Below are 17,934 nucleotides of genomic sequence, written 5' to 3'. Positions count from 1 at the left end.
GTGTAATCTAATATACGTTTTGTCTTGTGTATTGTGAGACATAAAGTGAGTTATGCCCACGACTAATTTCGAGGTTTCGTTTGAACAGCAAAATTAAGTGTTCCTATAAGTACTTAAACGTATTAAGGCGAGTACACATTGGCATAACTTTCTTTCGCTATTTTATACATATATCATAATATGTATATATACATAAAAGTTATAAAAGTTTTCTTTACTTAAACATTTGAGGGCTTCATCTTACTAAGTCCAGCTAACATTCTAACATTTCTCAATTATCAAAAATTGTATATGTTTAGTTTTATCATTAAACGCATACAATCCTAATTCCATTTTTCTTCTTTTTATTATGCTTAATTGTTACACAACGCAATTGCGTAAGAATGAAAGGGCATTAATTTTCCAATAAATCTAAAATACTTTTCAAGCAAGTACTCGCGATAGCAACAGAAGAAATTATGGTAAAGGAAACACGTTGTCACAGAGCCGGAATTAGGAAGGTCGAGTAGCGTTTGCTCAACTGGTATTCAAATATTAGATCGACAAATATTGGGTATACTGCTGCTTATTCGCGTAAAAGGCGTACGCTGACCCACAATTTCAGGTCATTGTAATTTATCATACACAAAAGTCTCCGTGTAGGTACACTTTATGAAAGAAAATTTACTTTTATTAAAAAGTATGTATTAACCATAATATTAATTACACAAACTATATATATATACAGTATCATGTAGAAAAAGAAATCCAAAATCAAAGAGTAGAATTAGAAAAGAATTTGTGATTTCATGAGAACTTGTCATAATTAACTTAACATTGATTACAAAACTTTTATTCTACGAATAAAATAAGAAATTCCTGGCCCGTGACGTTAGAAACAATTTTAATTTTATGTCTTTGGAATGTTGTCCCTATGGATCGGCTGGATATCGGTGAGAATATTTTTTGAAAAAGAAACCGCGATTTCGAGAATCGGTTACCCTGGAACGAGTCCAGCAGCGATTCACGAGTTCTCTCGTAACGAACTTTAAACAATAGGTTTATACATGGGGAAACTACACGCTCTAATCTGCTTATTGTAATCCACTCGTGAGAGCGAGCAAGCGCAATTTCAAACTGATTTACCAGGCGCACTAGCTACGGATCGATTTCTTCCGCGAAGGTTTGTCAGGATCAACGCTTCGTGTGAATATTAATTAGATGACGAAACCCTAGAAATTTCCCATTTCCCGAGATATACTGAAATATTGGAAGTTACCCCTATCATTTACCTTTCAAGCAAAGTTATATTATACAGACTGTTAATAATGATATAACGACTAAAGTATTTGAAATTGAACGCAGGATGGCACAAAGAATATGATAAAACGTTCTTCGGATTCAAAACAATATACTGTCATTTTTATAGAATTTTCTTTATCGAAAATTCATAAAATAGAAGACGAAGTAACGATATTAAAATATGTATCGACAAAACGTCTATATCATCCCCATTTCATCGTGTGAAACGGTTATGAGCATATACGCAGTGTAACTGAGGATCACAGAGATTGCTGTCTGAATCACACGCTTCACTTGTGACACACAACTTGAGCTGGAACACGATAGGTAATGTAGGTATGCGCACGCACGGTCACACCGTGGAAAATTGCATCTTAGAAAAGCACGCGGATGAATTATCGTGTTATACTAATTCACTGTCCGACGATGCTTTGCGCATGCAGAGTATACACCTCCAGAAACGTGGTTCATCACCGTGTTAACATTTTCAAGCGGAAAATAGCACGGATGAAAGCGAGAAAAAGTTTCATGCGGAACGATACCAGTTTGTATACCTCGCGTACTGCTCTAATGAAATTTACGACGTTATTTGCTATTCGTGTTTCCGCGCATAATGCAAACGTAGTAGGATATTTCCTTTATGTATGTGCTTGTAAGTTTGCTCCCCCCTCTCTCCCCCTCTGCTTTTCTTTTTTGTGATTATGAGAGCATGTTTGATGGAGTTTGAGAGAAAGCAACGATTGTAGGCGTGGAAATGCGTTCAGGTCGAATTGTAGCAAGTAGATTACACATGTTTATGCGTTTATAGTAAATTTAAATATGCAAAATTGTGCAAGTTATACGTAATATGTAAAATTATATGAAGTATTTGAGATACCGATTATAATACTTAGAATTTAGAAGATAAAACAAATCCTTATATGGATTCTATATAGAAAAGAGGGAATGAATCGAAACATTAAAAATTCCCGCGTGTAAATAAAATTTATCTTATCGCTGATTCAACTGATTCGCTAGAACTTTCGCTAGCATAGTCGAGCGCAATACCGGCCCACGATTGGTAAAATTCGTTTTTATCGCGATTTACAACGGAGAGAAACTTGGTGTACTTAGAAAGCGCAGTGGAATAAAAAACGTAGAAAACTGATCAACACAACAACCGACAAAAGTTTCTTTCATGTCGTTATCGATTCTTCAAAATGCTAGCTTAAGGAATGTTTTAGACTAGTTTTAGGTGAAATTATTTGGGTAGTAGAACTTTTGAAAAATAAAAGGAAGAAATCTATAATCTTAATTGGCTATAAATTAAAAAAATTATGAAATAGAAAAATTACTAGGCTTAAAATGGCGCTATATATGTTATTAGGAGTATACTCTACATAATACCGTGAAATTTGTATAAATCCGATGAACTGTCAATCAATTATTTCCCAACTTTATAGCGGTGACTCATATGTGCAAGTGATCCCCATACCATAATTTCTCATAGTTTTATTACCCTTTATCTGTTGACAATCTCACGTGTACAATTTATAGAAAGAACGGTCGTAAAATTTATTGAGTCTACTTCTTAGAATCTCTTCCAAATTGACCTCTTTCATGATTTTATACATTTTTCTTTGAAGTGTCTAACCTTAATTTATCAAATTTTTCGTTTCTTGTAATTGAAAGAAATAAAAAGAATGGGAAAAATGAAACTGTTCATTTTCTCTCGAGAAGGGTACCCTGTCTAATTTTTACCCTTCCCGCATCTAATGAACCACTCGTAAATTATTTCATGTATATTATTAAAAATTAAATATCGCAACTTTATACAACATAAATCGTTTTCTATGTGCTTTCAGAATTTTGTTGCTAAAAATAAATGAACAGATAATTATGAAACAAAGAATATAATTTATAATATTATAGATAGAGCATCATTCAAATATAGACAATAACAATACTCATGTCTATATTTACATATAGTTTTTAAAATTTAGTAACAAATAGACTGTTGATGATGAGAGTGAATCACCAATACTGATAATCTAGCCTGTAAATAATTTTTTCTACGATACATTTACTTTTATATTATTTGTATTATTCCTAATAAATACTCGTTGTGCTGCAACAAATACGCATTTCAATTCCTCTCGTTGGCTGCCAGCTAACGATCATTGGCGCTTGCGGAGATGGGAAATTTTCAAATGAGAGCTGAATTGTCCGGAGTCTCAATCACTAATGTCTACGCGTCAGAGACGAGACGTTTCTCTACGCAGGCATGCCAACCTGATGACCAACGCTTGGAACGCTTTCAATTTTCATCCCCTTTCAAATTACTTTAGTGTACTCAATTTTTCTAGACGATTCTTAACGATCGTTAAAACACAAAACTTTTACCAAATCCCTGCATATGTGAACAACAACTCTTCTTATAGTCAGCATCATATAAATGAAAATTTTTTCAGTTTCCGTTGTGTTTTATTCTAACCTCTAATCAAAAGCAATTTTTAATTTATTACCTTAGAGAGAGAAATTATTGTTACATATATATTTATATTATGTAGTATTATAAGTTCTCGTTGTAGTTCCTCCGAAAGGAGTATCCATTTGCTCATTAAGAAATAATCAAGAGTACTTTCGATAATACTCATTGACAAACATTTTCTAAAGACAATCGAATTACCTAGAGTGGCCCGGATTTCTCTCCCAGCGATTTCAAGCGAGGCACTCTTCTCTGGGCGCGTCGCGCGCATACGCAGGGGTGCCAGCAGCAGCGTGTAACGAACGTCTGTAGTCGTGCAGACAAATTCATTCGAGCAAGCATTGGCAGCGTGATATCTTTCTATGGGGGCTATTTTCTCATCAATCCCAATCGCTTTTATGAAACGTGACTCACGCGTGAAAAGGTCCGCACGCCTTTGGCGAATCCGATTCTCCCCCTATATTCGCTATCCTTCTCTACTACTCTCTCTTTCTGTTACATATTATGTACATACTATGGTCACTTCGCGAAGAGAAAAAAAAACACGCTTCACGAGCTAGAGCTATCTGCAAATAGGAAAAAGAGCCGTATATACTCAGGACTGATTTTTTCATGGTCAAGAATTCTGGATACCTAACCTTCACTATTTAGTGAACAGTGAGTTTCAGGCGTTAGCAGCCCCAATATCATTATCCCCGTTACCATGGTGCAGAAGCGGATGCGACTTTGTATTGGAGAAACACATAATGTCGAATAAAAGCAGGACGAAATTACGAAAAGTAAATATTTCAGAAAATCCGTTTGTAAAGTATTTATTACTCAATTGTTCAGCAAAGAAAAAATATTGTCATTGGATGTTATCAGAATTTTCCTATTGACAGAGCAGCAATCTTATGAATATCGACAAGTGGCGATAACATTGACGTTTGAATTATTTAAGCAAACTTGTTTCGAGTGGACTGTTAATATTATAAGCTCTTTTGCGAGAAATAGGCTTTATAGGCTAAGAATAGAGCTTTACGTAAAATACAATATGTAATAATAAATCGAAGAAAGCAAAGAAAGTAGGATTCGAAATGTTGAACAAATCTTTTGCATCTCCATAACATCATCATTGATTAGAGTACTGCGCAAATGATCGTGAGAATTTTACGAACATATAACGCTTTCTAAAAGACGAAGTTTCGCGAACGAACTCAGCGTTTTATATAATTGCACAAAAAAAAGGAAAATAGAAATATTTTTGTCTTTTCATAATCGTAAAAATATTGAAATACCTTACAGCATACATCGTAAGGTACGGGAGATAGCGCTGGTTTATCGCTTGAAAATTAGTCGTAATATCCGCACGCCATTTGTAACGCTACGGTGACACGAGTACGATCGCGGAGAATGAAAAAAGAGTTAAAAATGTACGTAACGAAGAAAGTGAAATTTATTAGAAAAAAGTAGGGTATTAAAAGTGGTCAAAATCTTGGATTTTTGCAATTATAATTCACTTATGTGAATAATATCGGTTAGAAGAGTGACACAGATAAGAAAAAAACATATTTTAAGGAATTGATTTGAAACAGAAAATTATCGGTTATTCAACTATTTAGCGAAAGAAAAATCTGTTTTCTTTTACAATTAAGTCAATATTCCTTAGATTTTGGAAATCTCTAATAAAATCTACATAATTACAAAATAATTAAAAACAATCCTGCTCCGGATTATAATATTGTTCTTATTAAATAGTATTTTGTTCAATAATTATCTTAATAAATAACTTACTTTCACAATAATTATTCTTGTAAATATTTCAAAATTGATGATTTTTGTAGTATATCAATTCTCTAGAACAAACCAATGCTATGTACCACATAATGTATAAACGCAATGCAGGAACTAAATATTCCCGAATATCCCTTGTATGTCGTAGTTAAGTACATGCATTAATGGCATGGTTACCTATCTAATAATCCTTTTTCCCACGTCCAAATTAATGGATCGTACATAGAGCTATCAGACGCGGTTTTCCAAAGGCTGGCTACTTCCGATGTAATACATAGCCATCACCATAATAACATTTTAATTTTATTCGATTCATTTTCATATGTACGTATATATATACTAAAATGTGTGCACACTTACTTACGAACATGTACATAGCAACACGATCGAACTTCTCAATGTGAATTGTAAAGATAGATGGACAAGACAAAACTGTACCCCCGGATACTCAACAAAGTTGCAGTTAAACGGCTTATCAAACTCCGTTTCGTATATTGCGGACGCATACACGGACATTAAACACATGGATAAGTATTCTATAAATGTAACTGCCTGTTTAGCCTACAGACTGCATCGTATTCTGACGACTGACAAATGTTGCTAATAATATTCAGTGCATAATATTCTATGATGCAAAACTTTCAATACATCGGTTCATTAGATGCAGGTACGTTGTTTTCTCGAGAAAGTAGTGATTTCTAAGAATTTTATTCTTAATCCGGAAATATTCTTCAATTACTCAATTGTAAAAGCATTCTTTACATTCTTCCTTTTAAAACAGAAAGAAATAATTTTAGAAGTGAATTATATTTTTTAAAAATGCTCATTAAAAAACTTACCAAATATTATTTAATTTTTCATTTACATATAATAAATTATAAATAATATATTGTATAAAATATTAAACAAAATTCAACTAGTATCGGAATAAGGAATAAATCTTGTTTAGAAATTGATTGTATATTAAAGTGACCTTGTACCGAGAAAGACATAATTTTAAACTAAACGAGTGAAACATGTACGCATGCAAAACCATTAAATGTTTTTATTAAAATTCCTTCGCATCCGTTATAAAATTACTCATCCGCTTCGTAACGTAGCAATGAAATTCTAATTACCAACGTCTCGGGGAGCAGATACCACGCCTTAAATTTCAAAGATGCAGTGGTATTGTAACGGTCTGTTCGCTAGGAGATCGGAACCTCGACACTATATTTTCTATTTTGTTTTCTTCCCGGCGATTCACCTTGATTGAAACGAATAACAAACTACCGAAACGTAATGCGAGATGTATCTACATAATATACGTATTATGAATTATAAACTTTAGGTTTACTTGAAAATTTTTCTATAACGAACAATTATTATCAGTCACTGGTATAAAACTAAAGAAATAAATGAAAGATATTCTATACATGTTAATACGGGTCTCTGGTTAGTAAAACCAACCATATTTAGCGGCCTTTAACTGCTTTATATTCAAACAGGATAAGAGACGCTATCAAAATGTCGCTTGATTCCGTTAACGTCACATTAATCTTAATTAACTTCCTCTACTTTTCATCTGATTCACACGAATTTATTGATAAAATGAAAAAAATTATTAGTACGACTGGACTATTGATTTTACATCAGAATTATCTACAACTAAAGTAAACTTGTACCAAGGGAATAAAAATAAAAAATACATAAAAAAATACAAGGAAGAAATCAAACCTCTTTGCTATATACTTTATAAGAAATCATTCAAGCGATGCAAAAAATCTACTGCTATAAATCTATCAAACTTCTATGAAGAATTATGAATTATGAAATTTAATCAGATTAGAACTTTTAGTATTAACTGACACGTTATTCGTATTTTATTGCATATTTTATATAGTAGTACTACATTAACCAACCAAGATTCTGCTTTGTTGGCTAACCGTCATTATGTCTACCATTTCTTGCAACTGATTTTTTGGAGTAGCCCTTTTATATTACGTATATAGAATAGACAAATATATCAAGTGTTCTTTCTGGTGAATTTCCAAGAAATATATTCTCAATATATCCAATAATGGGCCAGATGGTGTCAACTATTATCACTTAGAGAAGCACTACTGTACGGATCATTAAACTGTTCGACCAATTGACTATTAAACTATTCGATCAATTGGTAGCAAATAAACTGCGGATTTTTATGCGTTTATAAGAAATTTGAGGACACAAATTTGCACAGAATGTACGTAATATGAAAAATATATAAAATAATATAAAACTATATAAAATATCCAAAGCATAGTACTCTTTATAAATAAAACAATTTCCCACTAACATTCTACCTTTTTAATGATATTCTCAAAAATATGAAATCCGCATTCTAGTACTATATATAGATGATACGAAAATACGTGCATACAGATTAAAATAAAACTTACCATGCTTTAACTCGGATGAGGACCTCTCCCTCGGCGAGGGTGGGCTCGGGCTTCCTCAAAGCCTTGACACTTTTCAATCCGCCGAAACCATTCAGTACAATAGCCCGCATGTCCTTCGGCTCTGGCGTGGATTTCTCCTCGCCGTTCTCCTTCGGTTTATTATCACCGTCGCCATTCTCTTCGACTTTCTTTTCTTCTTCTTTGCTTTCCTTTGGCTCTTCTTTCTCTTGCTTAGACGGCGTCGCTTCCTGAGGTGGCTTTTCACCCTCGGCGCTCGGGCTTGTCTCGTTCTTGTCCTCTGCCATCTTTCCTCTCAATTTCTTTCGCTCTACTCAAAAACGTAGCTCTATCGCTCCTTTTTCTCGCTATAAGCGTATAACTTCTTTTTCAATAGAACGACCACGAAGGGTTCTTTTGCCTTTGTATTAATAATTAATGAAAAAACAGACAGCAGCAAGAAAGAAGGAAAATGCCTCAATGAGTCCTCTCTCTCTCTCTCTCTCTCTCTCTGTATCCCTACCGCGTTAATCAAGACCGCTAGCACGTTTGCACCCGACGAGAGCCAACGTTGTTCTGCGCAATTTTCCGCCACAGTGGCAGGGAACGTTTGGTGCCGGCTACGCCGGCCGGTGACGCGCGCGGTGTTGCCGTTGCTTAGCAACCGCGCGCCCCTTACAACCAACCAATCAGAATATAGCTGCGCGTCCTACCGTTCACCGCTACGTTAAACTACATTGCGCATAGTATGACAGGTGCCGCGAGTCGTGGAACATTGGTGTTCGCGATTAAAAAGTAGTTCCCCTCCTCTGGGTAAATTTGCATTAACCCACGCATCTTCGACTACGATTTTCGAATCGATCGATTCAATGCTTGTCATGCATCCTTTTTAACATGTTAGCTGCCATGGTGGTTATCGATAGACTAAGGATGCTTATGCAAATCCAAATTTTTATGAATACAATGAAAAAAATGGTATTTAGATAGAGATTTATTGCACGTCGTAATACATGTTTTATGGAATATTTTATATACGTTATATACATTTTGTGCATTTTTGCATCTTCAAGTTTCCCATAAATGTATAAAAATTCGTATTCTAGTCATTGGTGGCCATGTTATTAAATTTTTTGGTATCATTAAAATAAAATAAATTTTCTAGACTAGCAAATTGTCAACAATGTGAATGACTCAAGTAACATTGACAGAAGAAAGTGCGCAAATGTGACATAATATTTTTCAAAAATTAAATCTTATGGTATAATATATTTCAATTTATTGTTGCACCAACAGGACAAAACATATATAATTAGCGTGGCAGTCAACGCTCAGTGATAAATGATAAATGGATGATAATAAGTTGACAAGATTGAACCATATTAAACAAACGATCTTTAACGATAAGATTGAATAAATGTTTTTATCTTCTAGGTGAACTTCCTCGTTTTGCATTAACTATGTATTGTACTCGAAACCTGTTTTACAAAACAACATGATATCATTTACCATAATCTAACAATGACTAATGTTTGATTATGAGACTCTACATCTATCATAGATTGTTATAGTATAATGTTGCATGCGAACAGAAGAAAAAATACGAACAAATTCGTGTTCTCATTGATCATGGTATCGAGGTCATTACTGAGAAATATTGTATATTATGCCTGATTATAAGGTATAACCAATCGATAGTAATTGTTATTTTCTCTAAATGATTGCTTTTTTTTATACTGTTCGTAATAAAGTCATGAATAACTTACTCCGTACGAGATTGATGATTAATGTTAGTAGATATGTAAACGTAGATATAACATGAAGATGGCTAAAATGAATAAAATCAATTATATGCATAATTGAGCTATATCGTTAAAAATGGAATTATGCGAATTAAATATTTCAATTAATTATTCCAATAACGGATTCAGGATTAAACGAACGCTTCTCGAATAGAAAATGCGATTGAAACGTTAGACAGACAGAGAGAGAGAGAGAGAGAGAGAGAGAGAGAGAGAGAGAGAGAGAGAGCGTTACGCGTGGAAATTAATTCGATACTACAGAAAGGCATAAAGTTTGAGGGGTACGCCTTTGTATCGTGAATCACTAACGCAGATACGTCGAAGAAAAGTGGTTTCTTTCACGTTGATAGCTAATTGCGTCGTCAAAGAACAATGGAGAATGAGCGATGCATATATATTCACGATATTTGAAAACAAGCTTCGAATTGTATTCGTGAATTATCGATTAGTTTGAAGCATATGCCATTGTCCCACAAAAATGAAGTATAAAGATACATTTTTACCATAAACATAAAAACAATAAAAATGAAAATAAGTTTTTACTTTATTATTTGTCATTACAATAGGTTAGAATTAACATTTAAAAAACATGAAAAGTAAGAATTATTATATAATTATGTAGAAAATTTTTATTCAGGAAATAAACACTATCTTTACTTGAACAAAAGATGAATTATCTATTATGATTTTAAAGATAAATTACCTATGGGTTAGAGTTGACATAATTTATTCAGGATTAATGAAATGGCAATTCAATGCAATATGCAGTCTTACGCATGGAAATTATTATTCGTTTCATTCGAGATTCTCCTTTCTGACTGGCAGACAAGAAAGTAGTGCCAGCAGACGACGCCCGAATTGTACTTGTATCCTTGCGCCACGTACGCTATGCATTACATCGAATATAGATATAGGCACAATCATTTTTCTTTGAATACGTTTATCGAAATGTAAATACTTGTTACCTTTCTTATGTCCTTTATATATTTCTTTTACTATATCTAATGAAATGAAAATAATATGATCTACACTTTTAAATGGGTGGGGATATTATACGAGAGCATTTCATTTTTTTCCTTCACTAACCAATCTTTTTCCTATGTTTACATATTATCAAGAAACATACATTACTGTACCTAAAATGAAATTATATTTTGAATACTGTATAAACATCAATTGAGAAAAATATTTATAATGGTCTACAGTTCAGTTAACAAAGTTATCGATTTCTAGCTCTGGTGGTATTGAACGTGTTTTACAGTTCCCTTCGTTTTCCATTATCATTTATGACTTTCTTATTGTATATTATCGGTTGTATCTTTCGTTAACAAAAGGACGACAAATATACATATATATCTCTTTTTTTAATTATTATTTTTTATCATGTTTTTATAGATACTACTTCTAATAGAAGTGCAAGTATAAAACTATAAGGCAATGCATCAGCTATCGTATAAGTCTGAATTCCCGAAACAATAGGACCGAGTAATGAGAATTGTGCATGGGTGCAATGAGGATGTGCTGATTGGGATGAATAGCTCATATTGTCGGGAGAGCCAAAAGCACCCAGGAGCCTGTGTATAGAAGCTCTCTGATCATTATAAAATGCCTTGTCTGGTATTCTTCATTGTACTACGCTTACACTTTGTTGCGTGTTACAAAGATAAAGTATTAGTTTCATTTACTTTATGAGACTATAAAGACCAATGTTAATCATGCGAATAATTTAATTATTCAAAAGTTGAAAATATTTTACATTATTAATTGGAAACAAAAATAAGATCTTAACCATTAATTTTGTGTAATCGATGTAATCGATGTTAACCTGTTTTTCCTCTTATCAACGTATAAAACACCTATTTCTATACCTTTTCCGACAACAATATACGACATTCTTTTTTTATCTTTAATCGCTGTCTTTCAGAAATCGATATATTCTATCATTTCCGATATATTTTATTATCTGTAAGTTTCACATTAATTTATATGCCAGAATTTAAATATAAAACGATATATGTTAAAAAGAAACTGTAAGTAATATAGATATAATATTATCTAATAAGAATTATTATAAAATTGACTTATCGTTCATATCAAATCGCCATGAACTTCTCTAACTTACAAGATAACGAATAATATAAACTACGGTAGAATAATACAAATGCTAGTAAACAAACAATCAGTTTCTTTCTTCCTTTAAAAAAACTAAAATATTCATAATATACAATATATACATCTACATGTTAATGTTGGTTATCGTGAAAGTTTTTAGGTTAAATTACATTCGCCAGATGCAACACTTTGTTTATTATCGTAATAGAACTTTCGGAAACTAATGTGCTGATAATAAAGTAATTATTGCGTAGTTTGAAAAAAAATATATATATATATACATATAACAATAAACGATAAAACTTGTATTTTATATTTCATGAAAGAAGAAACTCCACAAATTCTTCAGCACATCAGCACATATGTACATCAGCTGATTCTCCCACCCTTTCGCTCTTCAACAGACAGTATACTCGAATCGACACAGACTAGATAATAGAATTGGCTACGTCGACGCACTGTTTTTCTAACATTGTCTACAAAGAAATCATCGTATTCGAACAACGACAGCACCGTAAAAGCTAATGGCAAATCATGAAATTGTCAGATCGAAAAGGTACGAATCAAACGATTTTAAATATCTTCTCCTTCATGACTGTCAATCACATTATTATTTTTTTCTTAGTTCAAACTGATTGGTTATTCCATGTGTTTCGACGACATCAAACACACAGCGTCGTTTAGAATTTATTATAATTTCAATTATCACGATTGCATCATCTTTCGTGTTCAAGATTTAAGTTAAAAAATTTCGACGCGCGTTTCAATGTTGGCAATAGAAATTATCGTTGTAATTAATAGATTTATATTATAGATAACCGCACACATAGAAGTATTTTGAAACATTACATAGATGTATAGAAAGAAAAATGAATATGGAAGTCAAAGAATTAACTATATTATGTTGGGTTGCATTTCAAGGTCACGCGCCAAACAATTTTAGCACGAAGAGTCATAACCAAAGAAATATGTAGTTAATCCGATTTCAAGTTATATTTTACGTACAAGCACGTAGGTAATTTACTTCGTAATTTACGCATTACAAGTCTTCAAAATTGAAACTACACAGATCTCACGTTTAACATGCTTGTCAGGATTTATTATATAACATGAAGCAATTTTTCAAGTTCAGTGTCATATAAATTGTAACGTGACATTTGTAAAACTACATTGTAACAGTATCGAAAAAAAACAAAATACAATGATACGTGATCAATGGTATGTACCATGTAAAAATTACGTTAAATTAAAAAATCCTTTTTGTTATTATTCTATTTTTAATAATTAATATTATTTTTATGTAAAAAAATACTGTTATAAAAATGTAATTTTATAAATATGTAATGCATGATATAATGTGAAATTTATGAAAGGTTTAGTAAAGTTTATTAAAACATTTTTTATTCATGAATAATAAGTCTTTTTTTATTCACTAGCTGGTTTTGGGAATGGTTTAGCTGGTCTGGCTCATCTTCAGCTATGTTACGTTCTGTTGAGAAAAAAATTCTTTCTTGTAAGTTACTTAAATTATTTATTTCTGATTTAATGTTTATATGGTAAAGTAGATTTACAACTTAACAGGATAATTTCAAATAGGGTAATGATTATTTGATTTAACAATTACTATATTTTGACGATGTAGGTTTGAAAACTGCATATCGAGGATGGTATGTGGACATAGGACCAGTTGTAGGAACATCAGATAAAATATGGACCATTTCCTTAAATGAAGAATCACCAAACACACCAATTGTTCTGTTGCATGGTTTAGGGGCAGGTGTAGCATTATGGTGTTTAAATCTTGATGCTTTGGCTTCACAGAGACCAGTGTATGCCATTGATATATTAGGTAAAAATAGAAGGAAATTATAGATCTCTTAAAACTCTTATTACATGTAATAGATATAAATCTTCAATTTTATCCAATTATTTTTCAAAGTAAGCTGTTCAGATATATACTTTGTTCTTTAATACAGTAGCTATCATGCATGACTCATAGATGACTGAGATTGAACTTTGGAATTATATATAATTTGTGAAACAAATGATGTTGCATATTTTTCAAAGAGTGACAGTTGGTATCACTGTATTTATTTACCTATAAGATCATATAATCACAAATTAGTGTTAAATTGATTTGTTGATCTATAATGTACAATTATGTTTTTGTGTATTTGATGTTTTATGTAAAATGTTTAATTCTTGTTATCCAGGTTTTGGTAGAAGTAGTCGTCCTGTTTTTAGTAATGAAGCACAAGTAGCTGAGAGTCAACTAGTTCGTTCCATAGAGGAATGGCGCAGGGAGATGCAGTTAGAGAAATTTGTGCTGTTAGGTCATTCAATGGGTGGTTTCCTTGCAGCATCATATAGTATGCAATATCCTGAAAGAATAAAACATCTGATTCTTGCCGATCCTTGGGGATTCCCTGAAAGACCTGTAGAACGAATTTCCAGAGCTCCTATGTGGGTAAAAGTTATAGCATATATAATGGAACCATTAAACCCACTATGGCCAGTGAGAGTAGCTGGTCCATTTGGTTAGTTCTTATTCTATCATATTTTCATGTGCCAATTTTTGAGATGTAAAATTTTGTACTATTGGTATATATAGTAGTATATAATACATACTCATGTTTATATAAAATATGTAGTATTTCATAGTATATAAAATGTTATTTTTTTTAGGGCAGTGGTTAATTGAAAAAACAAGGCCAGATATAGTAAAAAAATTTGCACCTGTATTAAAGGATGACACTGCTGTGATTTCACAGTATTTGCATCAATGTAATGCCCAAACACCATCGTAAGTATTTAAAATCTTAAAATATAGAATAAAAATTTTTTAATTCACACAGATTTTGAAGTCTTACGTTCTTAACTTCATTGAACGAATTTTTCATATATGAGTTTTTAAATATAAAATGTAAAAGTTAAATTTTCACATGTCCAATGAAAAGTGGTGAGAGTGCATTTCATGCGATGATGCAACATTTTGGTTGGGCCAAAAATCCTATTGTTAGGAGAATGGATAAACTAAGTCCAGATATTCCCATAACTCTATTGTATGGTAGTCGATCTTGGGTCGATAATTCATCTTGGGAAACACTTAAACAAGCTAGAGCATTGTCGTACATTAATGTTCAGGTAAGAACATAAAAAAGAAGATATAAAAATCTAGAAAGAATTTCGAGAACGAATTATGAATTTTAAGTTATTTCAATGGTATATTTTGATTGATTATAGGCCATAACAGGAGCAGGACATCATGTTTATGCTGATAAAAGTGAAATTTTCAATAAATATGTATTAGAAGCATGCAATCTAAGTGATTCGATACCCCATTTAACAGTATCAGATATTCGTTCAAACATTAAAAATATAAATGAACAACAAATTCCACTTATTTTAACTAACGAGGAAGTTGATTCTAAAACCGTTCAGGAACAGGAATTGAACACGCCACAAACGCGATCTAGTTGAAATTTAGTATAAAATTTTATTGTTAAATCATACTCTACTGACTTTAATATCTATTCGGACGAATTGCATAATTTATGTGATTTGGATTAGGTATACATGTATTGCAGTATACCAAACAAGAATCACGTGTTGATTAATATTATTGTACAATTTAATTTCTAATTTATGTTTTACTTTGTTAATTTTATAATTTATAATTTCTTGAATTGTTTCAAGGACGACAGTACTCAATTCTTAGTTTAAGTTTATTATCCCACCACCTACGTTTTCGAAAACTAGTTGAATGTTGGAGTATTGGATTTTTGTACAAATTTCAATTTCTTGCCACGATTATAGATATGATAAAATAAATAATAAATATTGAAAAAGGGAATAACAGTACATGTACGGAATTATTTAAATACTTGAGATTGATCACAAACAAAACATATAATAAATCATCAGAATGAAATCGAGTCAATGGGATCAATAATTTAGACGAATATTGCAAATATGTCATGTTATGGGTCTTACAGAGGGAAGTTGAATTGTACATTATGCACAAATGTAACATAAAATAAAATGAACTGTGGGAAAATAAATATCATTAACATTAGTTTATTAATGTTTGTATAAAACAAATTTGCTATACTAACTATTTATATGCTATCAATTCCCTATTGTTTATCATGTCCTTACTGCTTTTTGTAATAATCAATGTTTTCTTCATAATCGTCTTCAGTGAAATCATTATAATCATCTCCAAGATCATCATTGTCACTTTGTTCTTCAGAATTATAAATAGAATTGTCTACTCGATATTTCTTCATTTTCTTTCTCTGTTCTTTTCGTCTTTGATATAAAAATTGCTTAAACTCATTCTGTTCTTCCATATTAGTTACAAAATTTGGGTTACTTTTTATTTTTGATGTAGAATATGAATTCGAGGATGGCATGTTTTCTATTTGTCTTATCGTAACTTTTTTTGATTTATTTAATGAGGATTTTATCTGCAAAAAAAGAGAAATATTCTTAAATATTATATTAATAATCATAGCTATTATACATATGTACATAATATACCTGAGACATAATTCGAAAATGATCTAATCCAAATACATTATGTCTCATTAATGGTAAAGTAATACTAAGGTTATTGTTTTCAACATTCTCAACATTTTGATTAACATCAGAAGTTTTAGAAGCAGTAATGGTCTGTTGTATAACATCTGGATATGGATTAGATATATGATCTTCCCCAAAGTCCATAATCTTCAATTTTTGTTCTACTTCCCTTAAAATACTTATACCTTTACATTTGACAAATTGAATAGGAGGTACAACTCCTATAATACGGAGTTGAGACAATTCATGCCTTAATTGAAAGGCACATTTTTGCAAAAGTTCCTCTATGTCAGTATTCTCAGTATTATTGTCTATCCAATATACATTAATAAATTTAAAATCTGCAGTTACTTTAACATGAGAAATCTCTATATCCTTATCTAGAATCTCAGGAACTATCTCTCCAGTTGACATTAAATCTGTAATATACTTCATAAAAACATTATTTAGAACAATCATCCTTCGCACTGTATATATAGAAAGTTTACTTGTTGAAGTTGCATGTGCATAAGGATTTATGTTAACATCGATTGACTCCCTGTTTACAAATAAAACAATCACCATTTAGTTAAAAGAAGATTAAGAAATAATAAATAAAATCTACATCTGCTTAGAAAATGTAGAGTGTACTACCTTTTTGGTTTGTTTTTGTTTATAATTTTATTCATAACTTTTGCTTGTTTCACTATATTATATTTTGTGCTGTCAGTAAAAATGCGTCGAAAAATTTGTTTTACTGTTGATATTTCCATATTTTGTATTTTGTTGTGGAGATGTATTTTTCGTGACACAATACGATATTGCATTTAAAACATTGATTTACATATTATTTCACATAAGTAATTTAAATATAAAACAAAAGCACTCCTTTTATGAAAATAATATAAAATTATTAGATTTATTACAAATTGCTGTTACAACAAATTTTGTATACTTACTATGAATGTATTGAGATTATGTATTTCATTTGTGTATCCTTTAACTGTTAACTAATTCAGTAAAAATAAATTGATGTCTTTATTATTTAAATATAACCTACTTTTTTAACATAATTTTATGGCTATGTTTTACTTTAGGGGACACAAAATTATTGACTTTTTTTGCTTACAATGTCATAGTTCTCGATTTTCCAAACTACAAAATAAGTTTTAAAAATATAAGTATATAAGTTTTCCAAAGATGGGCAAAGATCGCAAAATTCAAAAGCTTGTATTTCTTAAATGATTTCTAAAATGATGAGTTAAACCTCTAATTTCATGTGAACTACATCATATCCCATTTGGAATAAAAGTCCAGATATCGAGAGAGAAAAAAGCAATCGATTTAGTGTGGAATCACTTTTTGTTTTGTATTATTAAGGTTAGAGAAAAGTCATGCAATCAATCTTTCAATTTTCTAACCTATAAATCTCTGAATATTAATTTGCTTTTACATAATCGAGTCATCTTTAATTGTTATTAATGTTCATTATATTAGATTAAAAATATTGTAAATAAAAAGG

The 17,934-nt window shown here is 31.4% G+C and overlaps 3 protein-coding genes across 14 annotated transcripts in view; 1 reads left to right on the top strand and 2 right to left on the bottom strand.

Moving 5' to 3' along the window:
• LOC138185175 (synaptic vesicle membrane protein VAT-1 homolog-like) overlaps positions 1-8,515 on the bottom strand; it is a 33,915-nt gene extending 25,400 nt beyond the window's left edge. The window contains exon 1 of the mRNA XM_069123913.1: positions 7,942-8,515. Within this exon, the coding sequence (XP_068980014.1) occupies positions 7,942-8,246 (305 nt within the window). The 5' untranslated portion in view covers positions 8,247-8,515. The remainder of the gene's footprint in view (positions 1-7,941) is intronic.
• Positions 8,516-12,215: 3,700 nt separating this feature from the next.
• puml (pummelig) lies at positions 12,216-15,924 on the top strand. 10 transcript variants are annotated; one of them, XM_069123919.1, is made up of 9 exons: positions 12,219-12,405; positions 12,771-12,860; positions 12,944-13,067; positions 13,286-13,362; positions 13,492-13,698; positions 14,063-14,386; positions 14,535-14,652; positions 14,807-14,993; positions 15,093-15,924. In XM_069123919.1, exons 3-9 carry the CDS (start codon positions 13,051-13,053, stop codon positions 15,327-15,329), a joined length of 1,167 nt encoding a protein of 388 aa, XP_068980020.1. In that variant the 5' UTR covers positions 12,219-12,405; positions 12,771-12,860; positions 12,944-13,050; the 3' UTR covers positions 15,330-15,924. The 10 variants fall into 10 exon arrangements, with proteins under 10 accessions (XP_068980015.1, XP_068980020.1, XP_068980019.1 ...); XM_069123918.1 differs by having other exon boundaries at positions 12,771-12,864; XM_069123916.1 differs by having other exon boundaries at positions 12,664-12,860.
• Positions 13,492-17,922, bottom strand: LOC138185177 (uncharacterized). Of its 3 annotated transcripts, XR_011174544.1 has the most exons (6): positions 17,372-17,921; positions 17,067-17,300; positions 16,392-16,971; positions 15,965-16,318; positions 15,832-15,895; positions 13,492-14,230 (listed from the first exon to the last, which is right to left on the bottom strand). XR_011174544.1 is itself a non-coding variant. In XM_069123926.1 (5 exons), the coding sequence occupies exons 2-4, from the start codon at positions 17,237-17,239 to the stop codon at positions 16,004-16,006; spliced, it is 1,068 nt and encodes a 355-aa protein (XP_068980027.1). In that variant the 5' UTR covers positions 17,240-17,300; positions 17,372-17,922; the 3' UTR covers positions 13,492-14,230; positions 15,965-16,003. The 3 variants fall into 3 exon arrangements, 2 of the variants coding, with proteins under 2 accessions (XP_068980027.1, XP_068980026.1); XM_069123926.1 differs by lacking the exon at positions 15,832-15,895 and having other exon boundaries at positions 17,372-17,922; XM_069123925.1 differs by having other exon boundaries at positions 13,492-15,895.
• Between the last annotated feature and the right edge of the window lie 12 nt (positions 17,923-17,934).

Source organism: Bombus flavifrons, chromosome 11 (genome assembly GCF_040668555.2).
Source record: "Bombus flavifrons isolate JBK064 chromosome 11, iyBomFlav1_principal, whole genome shotgun sequence".
NCBI classification, from domain to species: Eukaryota; Metazoa; Arthropoda; class Insecta; order Hymenoptera; family Apidae; genus Bombus; species Bombus flavifrons.
The sequence above is the reverse complement of the archived record's forward strand: the minus strand, read 5'-3'. Positions and strand labels throughout refer to the sequence as shown.

Coding starts and splice junctions, on each gene's coding strand:
- LOC138185177 (XM_069123926.1), bottom strand. CDS start 17,239: ATGCAATATCGTATTGTGTCACGAAAAATACATCTCCACAACAAAATA. Junction 16,972..17,066: donor AACAAAAACAAACCAAAAAG/GTAGTACACTCT, acceptor ATTTGTAAACAG/GGAGTCAATCGATGTTAACA. Junction 16,319..16,391: donor ATTTTCGAATTATGTCTCAG/GTATATTATGTA, acceptor CTTTTTTTGCAG/ATAAAATCCTCATTAAATAA.
- puml (XM_069123914.1), top strand. CDS start 12,374: ATGGCAAATCATGAAATTGTCAGATCGAAAAG. Junction 13,699..14,062: donor GTATGCCATTGATATATTAG/GTAAAAATAGAA, acceptor CTTGTTATCCAG/GTTTTGGTAGAAGTAGTCGT. Junction 14,994..15,092: donor TGTCGTACATTAATGTTCAG/GTAAGAACATAA, acceptor GATTGATTATAG/GCCATAACAGGAGCAGGACA.